The 23,951-nt window shown below is 38.5% G+C and overlaps 1 protein-coding gene across 11 annotated transcripts in view; it reads right to left on the bottom strand.

Annotated features, from left to right (window-relative positions):
- CADPS2 (calcium dependent secretion activator 2) overlaps positions 1-23,951 on the bottom strand; it is a 665,654-nt gene that overhangs the window by 90,725 nt on the left and 550,978 nt on the right. For 10 of the 11 annotated variants that reach the window (XM_051849752.2, XM_008258272.4, XM_008258271.4 and 7 more), the window contains 2 exons: positions 9,888-9,991; positions 257-413 (listed from right to left, as the gene is read on the bottom strand). In XM_051849752.2, coding sequence (XP_051705712.2) covers positions 257-413; positions 9,888-9,991 — 261 coding nt within the window. The remainder of the gene's footprint in view (positions 1-256; positions 414-9,887; positions 9,992-23,951) is intronic. The other variant, XM_070071264.1, reaches the window with a different exon arrangement.

The raw sequence follows: 23,951 nt of genomic DNA on the forward strand, positions 1-23,951 counted from the left end.
GTACAGTCAGAGGTGTGTGGATCATCAGTCCTCAGCAAAGGCAGGAAGGTAGGAACAAAGGAGTTTGGGAGCTCATGGAGCAAGGTGGGAGTGTCGCTGGTCTCCCCCAGACCCTAGCATAGTATAATGTGGGGCCTGAGCAAATGTTTATGTTACTCACATCCACTCTAGTGCTGGGGTTCTGTAAAACACATTTCCATCACACACTACCCCTCCCCTGCCCGTGCCATAGACTAAAGAAAGTGCAAGTGCTCACTGTCATTCCTGAGGAAGTTATTAAGTAGTTGGAAAAGAGGAAAACTATCCCAGGAGTCTTGTGGTTGAGCCTCCAGTGCAGTGTCCATATCCACTGTGAAAAGAGCCCAGAATTTCTCTGCATGCTCAGCCAGCAAATCAGGCCACCAGGCAAATGCCTACACAGAGATAAAGAAATAAAGGGGGAACAGTTTACCTGTTAGAAACAGACACAATCACCATGTCATTTGAAAATATTGCACAATGTTTTGCTTCATAAACAAGTTTGACAAAATATAGTTTTTTAAAAGATTTTATTTATTTGAAAGACAGAGGTATAGAGGTAGAGACAGAGAGAGGTCTTCCATCTGTTGGTTTCACTCCCCAAATGGCCACAACAGCCGGAGCAGAGCCAATCTGAAGCCAGGAGCCAGGAGCTTCTTCTGGGTCTCCTACATGGTTACAAGGGTCTAAGGACTTGGCCATCCTCCGCTGCTTTCCCAGGTGCATTAGCATAAAGTTGCATTGGAAGTGGAGCAGCTGGGACTTGAACTGGGACCATTATGGGATGCTGGCACTGGAGTCCAGGGCTTTAACCTGGTGCACCACAGCACTGGCCCCAAAATATAATATTTTTAAAGGTGAGAAGAAATTGTAAGGATACACAACCTCATTATTATATAAATAAAATTTGTATTGATAAATACAAACCAAACCTAAAATAGAATTAAAATGTACAATATTTGTTGTTTTATAAAATAATACATATTACAAAAACATTGGAAAGCATATAGACCAAACAAAAAAGAAAAATTCCTATAATTGATAATTTAAAAATTACTGATATTTTTTTCTGTGCATAAACATTTGGCATCATACTCTATCCTCCTACAATTTCACTTTGGATGATAGCATTAATCTACTATTTCCCATCTCAAATGGGTGTTTTCAAGTTTTTGCTGTTCCTAAAGATAGTGCAACAAATATGTGAACATAAAAATCTGTGAATACAATACTGATTATTTTCTTAAGATACATTTACAAAAGCTACTGGATTAAAGGCTATGTATTTTAGGGTCTTTACAAATTGTAAATTGCTCTTCAGCAGCCAGTTATCATCTGAAAACAAACTGGATCACACTGTTATTCTACTTAAAACCCCTTTTTCATCTTCCCAGTGCATGGGTAGTAAAATTCAAAACCCTGAAATGACTTATCAAGAACTGCATGTTCTCCCTTCTCTAGGGTCTAAAATATAGCTTCACAAAGTGGGATTTCTTGACCCTCCAATGTGAACTTCAAAAAGTTTATGAAAAATAGAATTAAAAGGTGACTATTTTGTTGCAAAAAGGGGGCTGGTGTCATGGTTCAGCACTGCTGCTGTAACCCCAGCATCCCAGATGGGCACTAGTTTGAGTCTTGGCATCTCCATTTCTTCTCTTTTGACAGGCAGAGTTAGACAGTGAGAGAGACAGAGAGACAGAGAGAAAGGTCTTCCTTCCGTTGGTTCACCCCTGAAATGGCCGCCATGGCCAGCGCTGCGCTGATCCAAAGCTAGGAGCCAGGTGCTTCCTCCTGGTCTCCCTTGCTGGTGTAGGGCCCAAGCACTTGGGCCATCCTCTCCACTGCCTTCCCGGGCCACAGCAGAGAGCTGGACTGGAAGAGGAGCAACCAGGACAAAATCCAGTGCCCCAACTGGGACTAGAACCCGGGGTACTGGCGCCACAGGTAGAGGATTAGCCAAGTGAGCTGCAGCGCTGGCCGGCATCTCCACTTCTAATACAGCTCCCTGCTAATGAGTCTGGGAAAGCAGCAGAGGATGGCCAAGTACTCGCTACCTGCCCACCACCGTGGGAGATCTAGATGAAATTCCAGGTCCCTGTTGTGGACATTTGTGGAATGAACCAACGGATGGAAGATACCTTTCTCTATCTCTCCCTCTCTGTTCTCTGCCTTTCAAATAAATAAAATAAACAAATCTTTAAAAAAATTGAAATTCATGCATAGAATAGTCTTCAAAAAGGTCAGGGAAAATGTGTATTATGAAAAAGCTATGCTTGGGTTTCAAAAAAATTTTTGCACCAAAATAAACATCTTTTAATCCCATTTCCATGAACTTTTTTGAAGTAACTTAATAAACTGATTCCCTCTCAGTGGTCTCTCTGATACCTAGTAGTTATTTTTCCCCGCACAGGATTTAGGAATGCTTATAAAGTCAGGTATGTGAATATTTCAACATCTGCCTTTTACACTATAAACACTATACAGGCTTATCTATTTGTGTTCTGTTTACCAGCTTGGCACTTTATTTTGCCTTTCACGTAATGGAAATAATTATTTCAAAAAATTTTCGCTGTTTTGGTGGGTGAAATTACTGCTTAATTTTTTAGAGAGCCAGGGGCCAGCATTCTGGTGCAGTGCATCAGCCTAGCACGTGCAATGACACTAGCATTCCAGATGAGTGCTGATTTGAGTCCCAGCTGCTCTACTCCAATTTAGTTCCCTGCTAATGAACCCGGGAAAGCAGCAGAAGATGGCCCCAGTACTTGTTTCCTGCACCCACGTGGGAGACCCAGAAGAAGCTCCTGGTTCCTGGCTTCAGAGCAGCTCAGCTCTGGCCGTTGCAGTCATCTGGGGAGTGAGCCAGTGGAATGGAAGACCTCTCTCTCTCTGGCTCTACCTCTCTCTGTAACTCTTTCAAAGAAATAAAATAATTCTAAAACAAAAAACAAAAAACAAAAAACAAAAACAAAAACACTGCAGGCGACAGCTTTCCCTGCTACACCACAGCACCGGCCCAAGCTTCATTTAATTTCACCAAATATAAATTGATTTATAATGGAGACAAGACACAAAATAAAAATGCGGATTATAAAATTCTGACACACTATTTTCTTAAAATCTCATAAAATGAATATGATCTTGAAATAGATTACAAGAGTAACCAGCACACCTCTTATAGATGAGCAGGGTAATATGAAAAATAGAACTGAGAGTAAGGGTCATCTTAATGGCTGACTCAATGGTGATTCAGTGCTTTCTGGTTAAGTATCTACTAGAATGGGTGTATGACAAATGAAATAAAAATAAAAAATTACATAGGATGTCATTACATATGTCTTGTTCTTATCTTTTGGAATTATAGGGGTGAGTGACAAGGAATAGAAGAATCTGAGACTCTCCGTCTGAGTAGAGCACTTCAGAATCACTAGTAAAAACACAGAACTGTAGGAACAGACGTTTTCAAATTCTCACTTCCTGTTCATAGCCAACACCTTTGAGAAAGGTTTAAACTAAAAAACAAAAAAAACAAAAAAAAAAAACAAAATAAAGGAAACAAACCCAGTCATGTTAGCTCAGGACTGCTTCAAGACTTTGAGAGAAAATCCCAAAGTTCATTTTAAAGTTAACTTGGAAGAGACAGCCAAGTGGAAAATGAAATGAAATAGAATATAAATTTAAAACACACACACACACACACACACACACACAGCTTCAGCCTGCTAAAATTTTGCCATTAACCCAAAATTTTTTGTATGTTTTATAGAAGTATATATTCATATTTTGGATTGCACTTCTGATGATATTACTCTTGATGAATGTAAGGGAAAACTGAATGCCCATCCTAATGAGCAGAGGAAGATTTAAGCTATCACTGCCTTTGAAAATGAAATTAAGAATTGCAATTATGTTGAGCATTCAGGGTCAGTTCTACCACCTGCCCTCCTCCCCCTGTTCTTGCTATCCCACTGGGTGGCAGTCATCCCAACCTGGGTTGGCAGCCAGAAGATGGCTGTATATAATTTCCTCCCTAGGGTACCATTCTTGAGAGGTGGCTGAGGTACAACAGCATCAAGGTCTCCACGAGGGAGGAAAAAACCCTTGCAGAAATGTATCCACTACAAGGATATCAAAAGTGAGGATTATCGGGATTTAAGGTGGAGTGGCTCTGAGGTTAAGCCATTAATTAGTGCAGAGTGTACTTACAGAGGCAGAAGGTGATGTTTAGTTTGCTGATGTGGGACACACAAAACGCAACTTGACTACAAATTCTTTTGCAACTCTATTTCTTTCAAAATTTTCACAATAAATAAATCATAAACACCAAAAATAATGCATGTAGCAGCTGCCAATACTTTGAAAGCCTGCTTTGTGTACTGAATGTAGATGGAAAGAGTGCAGGTAAGAATGACTCCTGCACCTGGAAGAAGAATGCTGATCTTCTGACTCAAAGATGAGACTTGCATCATTGCTCGCACATCTGATCCCTGTGTGGATCTCTACTTCCTCTTCTGCAAATTGGCAACAACACCACTTGCTCTCACCTCCCCCAGGGTCATTGTGAAAATCAAATGGATATGAAAATACTTGTTGTACAAATGTAATAAACAAATGCTGTTGCAAGTAATCACAAAAATGTGTTGAAATTCGTACAGATGTCATAATGTGAGTTTAGGTATTCTAAAAATAATAGTAATGTACAACATTAATTAAATGTTTTCTCTAAAAGTCTTATAGACATTATCCTGTTTAATTCCCCAAACAATCCTTTCAGGTAGATAGTATAATTATCCTCATTTTGTATGTTAGCAAACAGAGACTAAATTACGTGCCCAAAGACAAATAGTTGTTGGGTAACAGAGCAATGATTTGATTCCAGGTCAACTGGAGTCTAGAAACCAAGCTCTCACACAGCTGGCCCCTTTTTAATTCTTAAATAGCTATATAGAGAATATTGTCTGCCTATCTGTCTACCCATCCATCTATCCGTCAACCCTTCTTTCCTTCCTCCCATCTATTCATCCAGCCCCCCATCCCTCCATCTAGTTTCATATATTAGACACTAATAATGTCCCCCAACTTTCTGCCAGAAAAAATGATTATTTGTCTGACTTCTTTTTAACTTTTCTAATTTCTTTAAGGTCTGAGGGTTTTGACTACTTTAATCCTCAAAATATAGTAAAAATTTTATAGTTTAAAACATCAAAAGGAGGATGGCTGCATAAGTGAGGAAAAATAATGAACCTAATTTTGGAGCATCTGATATGCTTATTTTCCTCAGGATAATCTGGCAATTTTGTGATTTGTAGATGATCCTAAAAGCTCTGGAGACCACCCAAGGGCTAGGGTATCCCCAGTCACTGCCATATGCATGTACAAAACTCACATAACAATGGGATGTTGAGAGGCCATAATCTGGGAATACCATAGCACTCCTAAGGAGCTGGTGAAATTGCCTAGAACTTTCAGAGTGATGCCTAAACTACTGCCTAACCATACGTTGCTTTGGAGTCACTACTTTGATTATCTCCCTGATAATAGGGCTCATGAATAAACATAAATATCAAAATAATCAGGTGAAAAATGCTTCAGAAAATGTCAGTGTAAAGTATTCTCACTCTTACATATTTAAAAGTTAAACGATTAACAAACATTTTTGGAAAGATGTTTATATCCATGCCATTTCTTTTCGGAGTCAATGCTGGATATTATAATCAAATGAAAGCCATTTGCTAGTGATTCTCTTCCAAAATGACAGTCATTTGCTGGTTCAGAGGCTAAAACAACCTTGAATTTACACCCACCTTGAAAATAGTTGGCTTATGTCACCAGAAATCCAGATATAAATAATATAGAATTAAGATTAGTCTAATTGTTAAGCTTATTGTTACCTAGTTTACTAATAGTAAAAAGATTTTGTGAGATTAACTATTTTACACAACCACACTTTTATTCCTTAGCTGTGCAGTTCAGTGGAGAAGAATAAGGATTTACTAACGAAGGAAGGGAAGAAGGGATCCAAATGCCCTTTCTCTTTACATGAGAATCCATTCTGAAGCATAATTTGGTTGAAATACTATTGTTCATAGGAAGAAACATATGTACAAGTATGGGTGTGTATGCTGAACTTCCCTCACCCCAGCTCCATTGCTGGGGCAGTCTGGGAAAGAACCAGCTGAGGCGCAAGATAAATTAGCCATGTGCATTGAATTGCCAGCTCTCTACACTGCAAATATCAAACTGTAGCCAAAAAACCTTCTTGCCTATAGTGTCACCAAAATGGTGGCTGGCATATTTTAGAGAATTTAACTCAAGATTTGGCTGATAAGTGATGAGCTGTGCTCTTACTGATCAAATTCTCTCCCTCCTCTACAGATACTCTTTCTTTTCCATCCTCCTTGGGCAGAGTCCTGGGACACGCCAGAGTACAAGGGAAGGAAAAGAACAAAGTGGAAGCCGACATCATAATCATCCCCCATACCGCTGCATTCTTGCTATGATGCTCCTGCCAAACCTGTCAGCAGAACCAGGGCAGAATGACCACTCCAGCCACTCAACTCAACAAGAAGGGGGGCACCGTGGCTCAATAGGCTAATCCTCCGCCTGCGGTGCTGGCACCCCAGTTTCTAGTCCCTTTTGGGGTGCTTGAGTCTGTCCCGGTTGCCCCTCTTCCAGGCCAGCTCTCTGCTGTGGCCCAGGAGTGCAGTGGAGGATGGCCCAAGTCCTTGGGCCCTGCACCCTGCATGGGAGACCAGGAGGAAGCACCTGGCTCCTGGCTTTGGATCAGCGCGGTGTGCTGGCAGCAGCGCGCTGGCTGTAGCAGCCATTGGAGGGTGAACCAACGGTAAAGGAAAACCTTCCTCACTCTCTCTCTCTCTCTCTCACTGTCCACTATGCCTGTCAAAAAAACAAAAACAAAAACAAAAAACAGGAAGGTGATGTGATTCATTGGAAAATGCCATGTCTGGAGTTTGGTCTGAGTCTGCCCCCAGAAAATCTCTCGCTGTGTACCTCTAGTGAGCTGCTCAACCTTCCTGGGTCTGTTTTCTCACCAGTAAAACAGTGTGTGCAGAAGGGATGTGCTGGTGAGTGCCTCTGGCTTTCCCAGCAGGCTTGTGGGATTCCCAGTTTTGTCAAAGCACATGATTTCTCAGTGGAGAGCTGTCAGGTGAGTCTGCTTAAGATCTGAGTCCCAAATACGCTGCTTCTGATCAGGCTTCCGGCTAATGTGCCTGGGAAACAGCAGATGATGAACGAAGTACTTAGGATCCTGCCACCCACATGGGAGACTTGGATTGAGTTCCTGGCCCTGGATTCAGCCTGACCCAGTCCTAGCTGTTACAGGCATATAGGGAGCGAACCAGCAGATAGATAGACAGATGGATAAATAGACAGATAGACAGCCAGCTAGCCAGATGGCTCGATCAGTCTCTCTGTGTGTCACTATGCCTTTCAAGTAAATGAAAATAAATAAGTAAGCATTAAAGAAAAAGATTTCTGGTCAAACAAAGTCTAGTCCCTCAAATGTGGAGACAGCCTTAAAGATTTTCTAGAAAAGAATTTAAACCATCTTTCTAAGGGGAAAACAGGGATTCTGAAGAAAAGCCCGAGAGGAGAGGTCGAGAGGCCTTTAGGGAGGAGGGAAGGCTGCCTTGTAAGTAAGTGACTGTCAAAGATCTGAAGGACATGAAACCTGCTTAACAGAGAAATTGCTGAAGGATAGAAACAACCTCTTAGCCCTGCAAAGTAAACTGCCACTGCGGGGAGACGCAGAATGAAGATAAAAGGAGCTGACACCTGAGCCACTTGAAGGTCTCTCCGAGGCAGACACATTAACCTCCACCAAGGGAGCCGGGCTAGGTGCTCTTTCAGTGAGTGAAGAAACTCCAGCTTGAACATCCAGCAAAATAAATATCAGTGCAGAGTGCAGTCCACCAATTCACTTTGGAAGTGACTTTGGAATCAGACCAATTCACTCTTGCCTATTGTTCAGAAAGAGAGTCAGATCTGGCTTTTTGAAAAAGCAAAAACAATCGAAGACACAAACCAAAGTCAAACTTTAAATGCCCTTAGTCATGTTTCACTTAGAAGGTGGGCAGTAGTTATGTGTGTAATTATTCATAAGACACATTCACTTATACACTAAGATTAGTCCATCCAGAGGAGAATAGACAGTAAGTCCAAGGAGAGGACTGCGTTGGCTTTAACATAACCACAGTCAGAGTGGATTCTATCTGAAATTCACATAAAAGAGTCATTCCATACTGGAAAAGCAGGGGAAACAATTGTACTCACCTCTCTTCCCTGAAAGATTCCAAGAATATGAAAGCAGTGTGGAATAGAAAAATACCAGAGTGTTATAAAGCATTTTAAAAAGAGGCCATCATGTTTGTTCTCCATCTCTATATACAATAGAGTGAAATTCATGTGTTATGATTACCTATCAATAAAGTCAACCATATTTTTGAGAGTTGGAAAATACATAATACTTCCATTCTAACTAGATTAAGGTATAGTATACTTTAAGAAGCATTTTAGTGATTGTAGGGAGCATATTTAGTATATTTCTGTGAAAGGCACAGGGATATTTATGTACCTTTTTTCTGAAATATACTCTGCAGTTGGATATCTGATTAGAATCTTTTTAATCCAAAGGGCCTAATGCTCTGATGATAATGCCTCTAAATAACAAAGACAAAATGTACATATATTTTAGCATATAATCATTTTCATTGTAGCATAGCAGTAGAGCCAGCCTAGAAAAGAACCTCCTGGGAATTCATTTCAAATTATTGAAGCAGCTGTTTCTTCAGTTTAAAATAAAATATCCATAACAAGTTCACACATGACAGATGCAAGCTAAAACCTAGATTCCATAGTGTGAGCTAAAAGCAGATGTTTTGAATGATCATATTTACAACCACATACAATAAATTTCAGTTACCTATAGGAAGGTTTCGTGAATATTCCTTTCTAAGAATTTGCCTAAAATTTAGTTCCTGTAGTTTCTTATACTTTTGAGAACAAGGCTTTATTAAATATGAATAGTCTATAAATTTGTATGTAATTGGCTTTTTTTCATGTACTTCTTCAAGAATAAAGGTACTGCTAGGGCACTAAAATTTATTATATTCACTTAGTTTCTCACATTTCTCCCATCCTACTCAGAAAACAAAGTCTTTTGTTTTTGTAAATAATCTCATGACTGTTTGAGAATTTTAAGTCTTAGAATAAGCAGTTTGCCTGCTGAAAACTACTCCTGTCATCAGTTAATGTGCAATTAGAATTTTTAAAATGATAAGCAATGCAAGTTCAGTGAAAAGTCAATGCTTGGTGGGAAAAGTGGGAGACTAGAATTACCAACCATACATTGATGAATGTCTTCTATTCAATTTCATGTGAAGGCTCATTAAAATTTTCATTTTTAATACAAACTTCAGTTTTTCACCTAAAACAATCATGGCATGGCTGAAAAAGTGATTTGGCATCACAAGACAGATCTGTTCTAGCTTTGTATCACATTCATTTTACGTCTGGAGACAGATTCTATAAGGTCATCTATGTTCCTCATTGTCAAGAATAAATATGAAATATTATATATATATATATATGCACACGCTATGTAACATACGAGGGGGTTTGGAAATGTTCATGGAAGATCACATTATCTTTTAATTCCTTTTTCCATGAACCCTTGGAAACTTCTTTGTATGGGAGTTATTTTTCAAGGGCATTCACTTATGTTCTCAAGGTTTCCATAGGTGAATGGCCAGATTTATGTCAAGACCACAGCTAGGCCACCGCAGTGGTATTGCTCCGCTATGGCAAAGCATCATGTAGGGGTTCACACTATAGCTAAAACAAGTCATCACCTCTGCGTGGTGCTCTTCATTCTGTTGTAGGACTTCTATACAGAGCTCTGCTAGATGGAGAACCTCTTCCAGCTTTCTAGCAGGAGTCGCTTGGTTCATGGTCTCTACATTAAAGAGAAAATAATAATGTTACCTTGAAAATACAAAGTCAAATGTATTCTAAGATGTAATGATGAGACCATGGTGTTGTGTTGAAATAGAATGATAAAACATATTTTTGAGATTTCTAGGAAATAGAAGTGAATACATTATTTGAAAAAAAGCCCAATTTACCAGACTGAAGAAAATATTTCACCCACAAAGCATTCATAAACAACTGTGAGTGCTTTTCCATTTTATATATAAGAACTAACAGGTGCATCAGCACATTAGATGCTCAACTTCTGCAACAAACAACTTATAATTCTCCCCAAGGTCACAAACACAAAGAGAGCAGATACCACAGTCTTTTCCTTTTCTCTGTATTGTATTATCAATACAATACCATTTTCACCAGATGAGTCATTTCTGGCATTAGCAAAACCCATTTTTTTTTTGTTATTGTTGCTATTTAAATTCGCAGCCTGAAATGTCTATAGTTTATGTTGATCTTAAATTCAATAAGTACAAGTCACCTAAAACAACCCTGACAGCCTGCAATTAACTGATTTCCTCCCTGACTTCCCTGCCACCATCCCACTCCACCTTCCACTTGCAAGGGGTGGGTTGTGGGTGAGCTGAGTGGGAGGGAGAGAGGGCAAGAAGCATTCTTTAAAGCTGAAGGATCTTTCAGGCCAAACCTGTATAAAAAGGACAGCCTACACTAAGATTCAGTGCAGCCACCTGAAACTCAGCAACAGAGAAGGCAAAGTAGTTGACTGCAAAGATATTAAAAAATGGCAGAAATTAGAGGTGTGCTGGATAATGAAAAGGTTTTGAAACTGAATGAGAAGAGCTGAGTTTCCAACAAAGACAATAAAGATGATAAACCAAGTCAGATTCATGTGCTCTCTGGCTAAGTCACGAGACTATAGGGGAGGGAAATCAAAGTTTTTATTAAAAGAGCCTTTTCCTGTGGAACGTAAAGAGCCATTTTCTTTCCTGCAATAGATCCTTTTCCTCAACCTCCTTCTTCTAAATCTTCAGCCTTCAAATTGGAGCAGATGCATCATTTGCTTTGCTCTAATTTGTTCCCAAGTGACCTGCAATGATGTGAGAAGTCTTGTGGTTGGTGCTTGTTCATTGAACACTTTTTTTCTGTAGACCAGACATGTGGGGTTCACTACTCCTACCCCACAAACCCCACAACTCCCATGCTATGTACACATCCTACTAAATCTTCATGCAGTCTGCAAAGCCCTTGTTTGTGACAGAGATCAAACAAAACAATGACTCTTTAGGAAAATCAGTTCTGCATACACTAAATAGTTGAATATGTCTACAGTGCTCTAAGCTGTGGGAAATAGGAGGAGGTATAAGACACTCCCCTGATCTCAATTCAAAACCCAAAAATCACAACTGATAGTATTCTTAGACATCAACTATTGAAATGTTAATCTGTTTCATGAGTATTTCAACATCCTTCAGTGAGGGTGAAGGCAATGACGATCATGACTTTGCATGGTAGCCTATCCATTTTGGGGAAACCCTAAGTGTGACAACTAAGTCAAGAAAGCAAGAATCTGAAGACTAGTTTGGCAGCCACACAAAGAAAACACAACAGTGATGCAGGAGATATGAGGGGAGACTTGAAAGCAGGTGGGGTTAGGGGAGACATCAGGGGAAAGTTAAGCCAACAGCATGGACATAAAGGATTAAAAATGACCTATGAAATCAGGGAAGGTTGCCTGGAGAAGCGGAACTGTATGATAAATGCAGCACATTTTGGAGGAAGGTGAGGATGATGATGAATACAAATGGTATAGCTTCTTTGAGAGCCACTGATGCTTCAGGTATGACACTGGACAGTTACTTTTTTTTTTTTTTTTTGGTGGACAAATGGAATTAAAAGAGGTTTATTTTGGTTCAAAAACTTTTGAAATCCATCACCAGGCTTTTCATATTATGATTTCCCATGAACTTTCTGAAGACATCTTTGAAGTACCTAGGATAGTAATCATTCCAAGGACTATGAACTTCCATAAAAAATACAATCTTGAGATACCAACACACGGATTTGGGATTATCTGACAAAAAATTTAAAGCAGCGATGATAACAATGCTGCATCAAGCAATTACAGACACTTTTGGAACAAATGAAAAAAATATCACTTCTTGGAAAAGACATAAAAAATACACAAAAGAACAAAGTAGAAATTTAGAAGCATAAAAATAATAGAAATAAAGTTGCATTAAGGGGACTCAGAAGGAGAGATGGCAAAGGAAACATCAGAGAACTTGAAGACAAATTCAGTGGAAATTGTCCCATTGGGATGAAGGAGACAAAACAGACAAGAAAAAAATGAACAGAGCTCAGAGATCCATGGGAAAATAAAAGAAGAGCTGACGTTTAAATGATTGAAGGCCCGAGAAGAGACTGGGCAGGAGTGAAAATGTTTTCCAAGGAATATGGTTAAAAATGTCCCAGATGTGGTGAAATTCATAAAGTCAAGAAGATAAGTTAATCTCTAAGAGGGTTAAGTCCAAATAAATCTACTTCCAGATTTCTAAAATACTGCATTCCCTACAGGAGAAAATGATTCCAGTGACATCAGAAACCACGGTGCAAAGAGAAAACTTTCACATGGCAACTTTATTTAAAACTACTCGGATTCACCAGGCTGTAACCAGGTTGCATTCCTTTCTCACTGTGTTAATTTAAGTGGTATTCTTAGTCATTTTGAATTTTATTTTCTTTATCTTTAAAAGGAGGACTATAATTATAGCTACCCCAGTGGATGTGTGGGAACAGATACACTATTATATATAAAATGCTGCAAAGAGTATCATAGAACAAGCTATGTTAGCAAATAACGCTCACCAGTAACAAACAGCAACTTAATATACAATTGTAACTCAGAATATGTCTCTACTATGTTCATCATTATTAGTGTTACAGTAAATATTATTTAAACTATTTGTGCTTCTGATGATATTGAATAGTTTAACAAATAAATTTTTTGGACCAATAAGAATTTTAAAATTTACAGTCAAGTTGTTTGCTATACCAAGTGAATCACTGGATAGAAGTATAATCACCTTGTATTACCATGTGTTTTTACACTAATTTTCATAACATCTTTATGTCATCTGTATTCTAAATTTATGTGACTTCTAGAAGAGGCAACATGCCTACAGATGAAGTATGACAACAAGAAAGAACTAAAGGTGAGACTTGAACATGGTGTGGTTTGTTAGCACTCATGCCTCATACATACTTGACTGGGGTGAGATGATTGAGAACACTGAGTGATCATGGTAGGCTTTAAGTAAGATAGTAAAAGGAGATGACTATATCCTATAGATAACTGAGTGCAAATGTTTCTTAGCATAATCTCAGAGTAAGCTAATTTTTAGGAAACATATTTGATGGTTGTGTGCCTCAAGAATTGGTAAGGATGTGCGACCTGGAATCTGAGGGAATAATCCAGTAGGATGAGCACCAAGGGAAGACGATAGTGAGATAGATGAGGGGAAGATGTACAAGGGACTGAAGAATTTGTGAGGTGTTGTGAGAGACAGACTTAGGCCAGAGGGGAGTGTGATGAGAAAATGAGGGGACATGGTTCATCAAACTAGCAAATTGATCTTTGATGTGCCACCTCACATAGTTTACCACATAAGCATATTTTAAAGCAAGTCAATTTTTCCAGGCTAAAAAGATAATTATGGTTTTTAAAATCTGCCTATATACAAAGTTAGTCTATCTGGAGCCTCTGCCTGGCAAACTCTTAGTCCTCATTCGAGGGCCAACATCACTGCCACCTCACATGAGGACCTTCCCAGAGCTCTGGAACTGGATCCATTCCTCTACTCTCTGTTTCCTTCTAAGCCTGTAAATAATCTGTACTTACTTCAAAGTCAGAAATTGCATCTCATTCGTGCAGTTATCTTGTGCAGGTTTTGGATTATGATAGGTATTTAATAAATATTTAAGGAGAATTCAGTAGCATAACTATTATAAGGAAGCAAGTTAAAAATCCAATCAGTACTCGATGACTTTCTTTAACTTTGTGTGGGATTACAAATAGCTCTTCTGTCCCTAATACACCAGGGGAGGGCAAGAGAGCAAGTCCACAGACAAAACACAGCTGTAGTTCAAGAACACTCTCAACTATCTGAGGCATGTTTTTTTCTTAAGTTGTTAAGAAGTTCTTCAGAAAATAGTGCTCAAAATCATTTTTAATTCCCACAAGAAAATCACTTATCTTCCTTAATCTCTCCATCTACAGGATGAGGGTATTAAGTTGGGGATTCTTAGTCCAAGGGTTTAGGGGTAGGCTTCAGGGAGTGCTTGAACTCTTTAAAGTCATATGCTAATTTTTGTTGTAGAGGCATTTCTGCAAGAAGAAGTACCCTAATTTTCAGAATTTTCTCAAGGTTACCCATAAGTCAAATAAATGCTCAGAATCACTGAATTAGATAATCACTAAGATTCCTTCTAGCCAAGAGAATTTATGCTTCCTATGCATTTGGGGCTTCATTTATTCAATTATATTATTTCAATGTTATTTACATATTCATATAATGTTTTCTATATTATATGGGAAAAGGGAAAAACAAAAAAATTTTTAAAACCACAGACAAGAAACTTATTTTTCTTACATATTTTAGTGTATTATTTATTGAATCCTCATAACCATTCTGCAAGTTAGGGAATCATGCCTCCCATTTCCAGAATCTCAAAGAAATTAAAGAAAATGTTCAAGGTCACACAGCTATGGGCTGAGATGGGATTTAAATATTAGCTTTAATGTCATACAAACAGCAATAGTACAACTAGAAATCTTCTTATTCTCAATTCTCTGAATAGGACTAACTCACAGCATACCCTTCTTAGCCTTAGGTACAAGTACATAATAAGGGAAAAGAATTAAAGAAACAACCGCAAAACTCATCTCTGTTTATGTGCGAATGTATTGAATCGGCTTTTACATTTGTCACTATGTTAAGTGTCAAAAATTCTGTGTCCTAGTGAAACTTAAAAAGTGTCTAAAACATTTTATTCTTTCTAGATTAAGTTTGATGAGAGGATGGAAACTTTGTCCTTGAACATAATAGCCACTCTAATACTTTAAATAAATATCATTTTATCGAGTACACTATGAATGTCATCTCTGTAACCCATCTGACTACAGCCAAGAAGTTTAATGCATTCTGTACTCATAACTCTATTAGATAACAAAGATTATCAATAGATCCATTAAAAATCTGAACACTGTGAATATTTGAGAATTCCTCCTTAAAATGTTTTTTTTTTTTTTTTCACTCCCTTTGTAAGGTTTCCACAGCATTAGAGATGTTCTCTACATACTTCAGTTTCATTCCTGGTTGTTTATTGTTGTAATATATTTCAAATAGTGACATTAAAAACAAACATGCCTGGTGCTAGAATTGCAGTATAGTGGGTTAAGCCACTGCCTGTGATGCTGGCATCCCATATGGGTGCTGGTTTGAGTCCCAGCTTCTCCACTTCCAATCCTGTTCTCTGCTAATGCACTTGGGAAGGCAGTGGGAAGTGACTCAAATCCTTGCAGCCATGTATTCACTCGGGAGACCTGGATGGAGTTCTGGACTCCTGGCTTCAGCCAGGACAAGCCCTAGCTGTTGCAGCCATTTGAGGAGTGCACTAACAGATAGAAGATCTCTTTTTCTCCCATTTGCTTTTTCTTCTGTCTGTGATTCTGCCTTTCAATGAAATAATCTTTTAAAAATTTTAAAAAGCAAATATGACAAAAGTAGCAAGGTTTCTTGATGAATTTCAATGCATTGCTCTTGGCTCTGATCCTTCATTTGAGAACATTTTTAGTTTTCTATGATAATATTCCTCAGCTCCCCCAAATAGTTATTTTTACTTATACCTCTGTACATAAAGAAATAGACAGACAATGACCTTAACTTCTAACAAACTGATTGCATCTGTATTTGGAACTAAACATTGAATAGTGTTCAAGGTGGTATTAGATATATGTACCATAGTGATAATGCCAACCCTAAACGGTCCTGTCCTATGTCCTCTCCTCCTCCCCCTCCAAACCCATCCTCCTCCCTGTTGCAACTAGGGATACACCAGCTAGGATGTATAAACAAATAATTCCTGTAGATGTACTTGGATTTACTGTTTGGTTTTCAACTCCCCAGAATCTGTGCCCCTGAATTTGATTCAATAAATTCAATAAACATTTATTGCAACTGAAGTACTTATTGAAGGGTGACTGAGTGATGAAACAAGATTATATACATACATATATATGTAGATATATATATTCTCAGAAACCTTTTATTTAAGGAATACAAACTTCATGCATTTCATAAATACAACTTTAGGGACATAGTGATTCTTTCCACTGTACCCACTCTCCCATCTTCCTCCTTCCTCCTTCCTCTCCTGTGCCCATTTTTCTTTTTTACTAAGATCTAATTTCAATTAAACACAGAAGATTAACTATATACTAAGTAAAGAGTTCAAAAAATAGTATAAAAAAGCCTGTTCCTCAACAGTTTTTGGATTTCTGATTTTTCTCATTCAGGAGCATGTTGTTCAGTATTCATGTTTGCATCTGTTCTAGAGATTCTTGAGTTGTTGATTTCCAGCTTCATTTAACTGTGGTCAGAGAAGATGCATGGTGTGTTTTCCATGTTTCTGAATTTGCTGAGACTTGCTTTATGGCCTAGCCTGTGGTCTACCCGAGAGAGAGTTCCAAGCAAGGTGAGAAGAACGTGTATTCTGGAAATGTAGGATGAAAAGTTCTGTAGAAATCCTTTAGGTCTATTAGGTCTGTAGTGTCGATGAACTGTTGTTTCCTTGTTGATTTTCTGTCTGGTTGATATGTCCATTGCTAAAAGTGCGATACTGAAGCCCCCCACTCTCCAAAGCTGGTGCTAACCCCTGGTTGCTGGGGTCCCGAGTTGTGTGCATCTATACCCTCCACATAGGCACACAGTGTCCCTCTAATTTGTGTAGCTTTCTCTGCCATTTCCCCCTTAATTCTTCCCTGAGACTGCACTCTGTACCCTTTTTTTTTTTTTTAAAACTATCTTCCCCTAAACTAGAGCAGTAAGTTCCCTCTATATTCTGCCACCTTGGTGTCTCTGTCAATAATATATATTTTTAAAATATTTATTATTTGAAAGAGTTACAGCGAGAGAGAAAGAGAGGGAGAAAGAGAGGAGAGAAATCTTCCACCTGCTGATTCACTTTCCAAATGGCCGCAGTGACCAGAGATGGGCCAGGCAGAAGCCAGAGACCAGGAGCTTCATTGTGGTCTCCCACATGGGTGCAGGGACCCAAGCAGTTGGGTCATCCTCCGCTGCTTTACCAGGCACATCAGCAGGGAGATGGCTCATAAGTGGAGCAGCCAGGCCTTGAACTGGTGCTCATTTGGGGTGCCGGTGCTACAGACAGCAGCTTAACCCACGGTGCCACAGCGCTGGCCCCAAGATAATATTTTTGACTTTGAGGAATTTGTATGCATTTCTCCTTAACCAGAACAAGGTAGAATATGTCAATATACCCTCCAATTTTAGGCAATATATGTAAATTCTGTAATAAAGGCTGGACAGGGAGTGAATTAAATTGATCACACGTGGAAAAACAGGGTTATTGGCCTGCAAGAATAAAGATGAAAGCTGCATCAATGGGAAAGTTTTACATTGTTCATGTCTAGCACAGAGAGCTCTTCAAGATGAAATTACTTCAGTGGGTATGGATTTGAGTTCAGAAAGCCAGCAGCAGTCTAACACAGAAGTCTTCCACTTTCTTTTCCTCCTCCCATCTGAAGAGAAAGAACACATCGTTTTGTTGCTTCTCCTACCCACTACAGGGCAGAGATCAGATGGATGGAGAGGAAGCTCCGACATTCAGGAGACAGTGAGGTAAGAAACACGAATGACTTCAGAAGGACTGCAACTTCAGGAAGCTGTGGGAAAAGTTATGGAAAGAACGGCAGGGAGTGGGAAAATGACCACTATGCAGTGAAAGGAGTTAATGGAAGGCCTACAGTTTGGCAGGAGGAGGACTTTGGCAGTGTGGATGCATTCAACTGGGATCCTCTGTATAGCCCAAGAAACAGTGTTTCACCTTGAGAGATGGAAAAGAAGTTGGGCCAAGGGTATGACATCTGTCTCCTTCTCTCTGCAATCCCAAAGGTCATCCAGTGGCAGCTGCTCTCCTCAGCCTCCTCTCTCTGGACTGCTTGGTAGCAAAACTAGTCTACCCTCAGATCCAGATGAAGAGATGGTCGAATGGATTCCTTTTTATCCTTCTCCTCTGCTGTAGTAGACAGTGACTGCTCCCCATCATAAAAATACAAGGTAATGGGTATACATATAGCTACAAGCACGTATAGTTAATCTCAATGAAAGAGATCAGAACAGGTTCTATCTTAGCTAAGCTACATGTTAGATCCTTTCTGTCCACTCATAACCATAAACTTGTTTAGGCCACTTCAGCCAGCTGAGGGAACTTTTACCAGTTCCCTACTCTGTTCTAATTTATCCAGACACCTACCTGGCATCAGTGTTCCCCCTGTTTGCATAGTCCAGATTGATGACTCAGTTGGAAATTCTAAATTTCTATTGATATTTTCTGACATCACTGACCCTTCTGGTTCATCTGAGTACAACCTAAATGGTATGAGGGATCTGTCAATGTTGAAATATGCCAGTACATTGCTTTTGTTAGTTAGGGAAGTATTCTTAGTATAGATCTGTGCTTCTCAACTTCGGTGTGTGTCAGAAATCTCTTGGAGGGCTTGCTAAAACACAAATTGCTTGGCATCAGCCCCAGAGCTTATGATGCTGTAGGTCTTGGGTGGAGACCAAGGCTTTGCATTTCTAACAAGTTGTCAGATGACACACAAGATACAGGTCTAGGGAATGCATTTGAGACCCACTAATATTAAAAAAAAAAAAAAAAACTAAGTCTAAAACATGGGTGACCTACGTTAAGTTGAATTGTCTTCTTTCATCTGAAATCAATCTACGTCTTTATGTGAATCCCATTTCAGATAAGAGGTTTATTTTTCTGTAGAGTCTGAATGTATTTTATATTTTTATAGGGTTAGCCCACCAGATAGGATAGTGTCCATATTTGGACAATTGTATGTATGAATGAAAATAATTAATCTATGATGGGTGGCCTCCTTACAGATGATTAAAATCCATAAGAATACTAATACCGCCATTGTTTGAAAACAATAGGTTTGTGGCTTCCTAAATTCATGGCTCCCATTGAGACCAACTCATTTAATGACCCTGTCATTTACAGCAACAGTTCCAGTTGATATCTCCTTGGAATTAAACATGCTAATGATTTGTACTTTGGAATAAATGTTCTGTGGTCACAACCTATTAATTGCTTCACCTGTATTATCTTTCGCATCAGTGAATTCATTGTTAAGCCAATGACTAACTGTGAAACAAAGAACTGGCCACTGGGGTACAGGACAAGAGCAGCTGGACTGAATCCAAATTGAGCAATCTCATGAGCCAGTAGTCAGTGGTGACCCAAGAGTAATGGCCAGAAAGTGTCAGATACACAGGGGAAGTGAAAGTTAGTGGCTCTTTATAAAACCTTTATGAGGAATAAGGAGGCATATCTTCTTCTTAAGACCATAAAATAAGGGACGATGATGATGTAATTGCAGAGAAAAGATGACTAGGACCTCCTCATGCAAAAGTTAACATCTGTTTTATAATGCGTCACAGGCTTCTATAGTTATGTGACTTATGAGAGATGAGAAACACAAGCACCCTGATGAGTTTTATTTAAGCTGACTGTTTATTGAAACCCTGGCTTTCTCCAAGTTTGTGAAGCAGGAAAAAGTCAAAGTTCTCACAGGGTAAAAAATCTATCTCCACAGTGTTGGTGGTTGCAAAGACTGTGCAAGTCTGGAGAAGAAAGTTTTCTATACTGCACACTTAGTTTGTGCTAGTTAGCTCTGGATAGAACTATCCTGTTGGATTCTGCTGGTAATCTTGTTGGCTAATTGTGCAAAGTTTTTTTTTTTTTTTTTAGAAAACTGGTCTTTAGCCATGTCATATTTATGTATGCATGTGCATACACATGCATGAGTGTGCACACATACACTTATTACCTAAAATGGATATTTTGCTCCCTAATTGTGTTGCTCTTTATAAATACATTGCATCTATTTCTCCTAAACATAATTCAAATTCAGAAACTGTAAACCATCAGACTAATCTTAGTGACTACTATGACAGTATTGATCACTGTATAACTAAGTCAATGGCATCTTTAATTTCTTGCCTAGTCCTTCTTGTCTTCTAAGGACAATTACCAACAATATTCTTTTCATGTCATTTGTTATATTCACACAGAAAAGGAGCACTATGACATCTCTATACTCATATTCCTCCTCTAACCTTTACCTGCATTAACTCACTTGTCTATATTCAAGGAGAACACTTATTAATGAGCAATGGGGATCCAGGACAGGCAGGGTCCAGAGAGGCAGAGAGGATCTTTCTGCAGTAAGCAATGAGGAAAAGAACCCGAGAGCTTGCCATCTGGGAGGCAAGACGAAAGAAAGATATTATTTGAAAAGATCTGCAGCCTTGAGTGTTAAGAAATTAGTCAAAAGAACTTGATGGCTGTACCTATGTCTTTTTTTTCTTCGATACATCATCAAAGTCTCCATCGGTAGCCAAGTGATGCATCAGTAGTGATAATATATTTGATGCTAACATTTGGAGAAGGTCTCCTTGCTGGACAAGAATACAGACCAGCTGGAGAGGTTTGGGCTTAGTGCAATCTTGAATATCTCTATAGCTTTAACATCTTGGGTCTGCCACTATGAATGTGTCTGAAGGCACTGATGCCTTGTGGATATTTTAAAGGTTTTGTCTTTGAAAGTAACACGTAGATGCACACACACATACATGGCTTTAAAAAGGCTGCAATTAGTTTTAATTTTAGTACGTGCATTTACCTACCAGCTTAGCAACTGCCTACCTATATTGAACCCTGCCTAATTTACAAAACTATTTAATCTGTGCAGGCTTTGAATGCTTAGAGATGTTACTGAGAAAGAGGTAGAAACCTGTCAGTTTGCATTACTCAGGTTTTTTCCAATTGGAAATGACTTCTTAATACATCTAAACTGCTTGGATTAACAAGGTGCTGCAGGAGCCACACTGCTATATGTCACTTGGTTTACCTGTTGACACATGTTAGTAAATAAAGGAGGGGTCACCCATCAGTGGTTTTCAACTCTTGCTTTGGAGAATGACACATTCTACAAAATTGCATGTAGAAGGAACAAAGCCTATTACTTCAAGACTGGATTTACTGTGAATCACATTCCACATAAAGTAGAAAAACAAAAATCAAGAAATACATGACACACTGTCAAGCGAGCTGAACAAATGCCACCCTTCCCGAGACCTTTTAGGAAAGAGGTGTTAAATAAGTGTAATGAGATTTCCATGCATCTTCAGAGGAAGCTAGAAAAATTCTAGCCAGAGCTGTTCCAACTGTTACAGATTATGGTCAAGGAAACAACTCTTGGTAAGGAGCAACTGAAGGAAGACACTACATAAATGCTTTGTTTTCTCAGGAGGGGTTTCTGCTCTAAGAATTTTTCCAGGAGACAAATATTCACCAGGGAGGTTGGTTGGCTTGTTTTTCTTGCTCATCTGTATTTATTATAACCTTTCAAAGCAAAATGACTTGGGCACTACATTTCAATTCCACAACCCGTGTGGCTCACTTTTTGAACAGCTTTACCACACACCAAGCCTGGTTTATAATTCTGTTCCCCTTATCAATACTTTTGTTTGGAAAACAAGTCCTGTGGAGAATTTCTCCCATCAAGCTGTTTCAGTTAAATACATTTTTCACAAGATGAGTACATACAGGATTGGTAACTATAGAGGAAGTTTAAAATATAAATTCTATGGGATGAAACTCAAGCAATTTTAACAAGTATTTTTCAAAATGCTTCAGTGACAAGAGATCTGAACACATACTTTTTCTGTATCCTGTGTAAGTATTAAGTATTCCTGATGCATTGTCTATATATTTTTACCTAATGCTACGGAAAGAAAACGAAGTAACTAAAATGGAATATGTAGCATTTTATAAGGAAGTTAAATGAATTTTAGTTCAAATCACGTATTAGTCAAACTTAGATTAGAAAATCCTCTACAAAGTGAGAAAGTAGAAGTCACAGTTGAGGATAAGAGAAATGCCACACTTATAGTGCTAGATACTTTCTTCATTACACTGAGATCTTTAATTTCACTACAGACTGAGTTTCTGTCAATGAGGGATGGATCTGGTTTATTTTTACTCAATGTCAAACATCACCTCCCAAACAGTTCACTCTTCCTCCACTGTCCCATTTGTACTACAGATGAAGCACTCAGGGCTGTCTGATCCCACATTTCTATCTTGATTATATGGTTGTGGGCCTTAGTGATGCCTTTGAAACTCAGTATCTGGTAAGACAAGCCTCTAACATTTTTAAAATTGACTTAGCTATTCAGTATCTGTCACTCTTATATTTAAATCCTAAATTTATTAAGTCATTATAAAAACCCTGAAATTTTGATGAACACTGCATTGAATTTATAGACTCGTTTGGTGGGGTAGATTTACATGTTACAGCATTAAATCATGCTTCCCAGGTCATGGAACACCTCTCCATCTACTTAGATTAGCTTTTATGACCTTTGATTTTCAAAAGTTCCTTTACAGAGATCTAGGAGGCCATTATCTGCTTTTGGCAAAGTTAATTCCTGGATACCTTGCAGTTTGGTAGTTACTGTGAACATTATGAAGGTTCGCAGTGTGTGGTCCATGGACCACTGAGATTACCTGAGACCTTATGGAGATCTGTAAGATAAAACCTACTTTCATAATAATATAGGGGTATTTTTGACATTAGAACTCTGTTGACATTTATACTAATGGTGCACAAGTAATGAGCTACAACTGCTGTTGCCACACACAAAGGCTATGGTGCTAAATGATAATTATCATTGTATTCTTACCACCACACAGTCAATGAAAAGTCAGTTTCACATAAGGTTCTATTTGATGAAACGGTAATGATTATTATTTTTATTAAATCTCTGATCTAGAGAATGTGCTGGGAAAAGCATGTATTTATTTGAGAGAGAGAGGGAGAGAGAAATAGAGAGATTAGAGATCATCCACTCACCGGTTTACTTATCAAATGTCTGCAATGGCTGTGGCTGGGTGTGGCTGAAACTAGGAGCTAAGAATTCAATCCAGATCGCTCATGTCGGTGGCAGTGGCCCAAGTACTTGAGTTGTCAGGACTGTCTCTTTGGGTGTGCATTTTGAAGGTGGAATAAGTAAACTGCAGTTGGAAATCAAACCCAGGTATTCTGATGTGGGGCACAGGCATCCTAACTGGCATCTTAACTGCTAGGCAAAATGCCCACCTAAGTATACGATATCAAATATTACCTGTAAAAAATGCAAACTTTGCATAAAGCACTTTTGTATGGTGAAGTCTGATGATTGTCACAGAAAAAAAAATTGTGTGACTAAGTCAAGGGCTGAACTTACTGGTTTCTAGTTTTTTTCATTGAGCATCAGTTTTAGTTGAAAGAATTACTGACAAAATACAGTTACTGAGACTTAGGCATTTGACAGACATTTTCAGAAAATTTTTTTAAAATGACTGTATTACTTTAAGGAAAAAATAGACAATATTTATTATCAATCATAAGAACTTTGAAGGAAAATTAGAATTTTAGAAAATTTTTATCTGCCATGACACCCTCAAAATACTAAGACTTTCCTGATGAAACAGGAGTAATATTCAAAGGAGTAATTTTAATTTGAATAAAATGTGTTTTCTACTTGGATCATATAGCATTATTATTTAAATTATTTTCTGCAACCCATACACATTTCTTAAAGTGTTTTTAA

This window comes from Oryctolagus cuniculus, chromosome 3 (assembly GCF_964237555.1).
Source record: "Oryctolagus cuniculus chromosome 3, mOryCun1.1, whole genome shotgun sequence".
Classification (NCBI taxonomy): Eukaryota; Metazoa; Chordata; class Mammalia; order Lagomorpha; family Leporidae; genus Oryctolagus; species Oryctolagus cuniculus.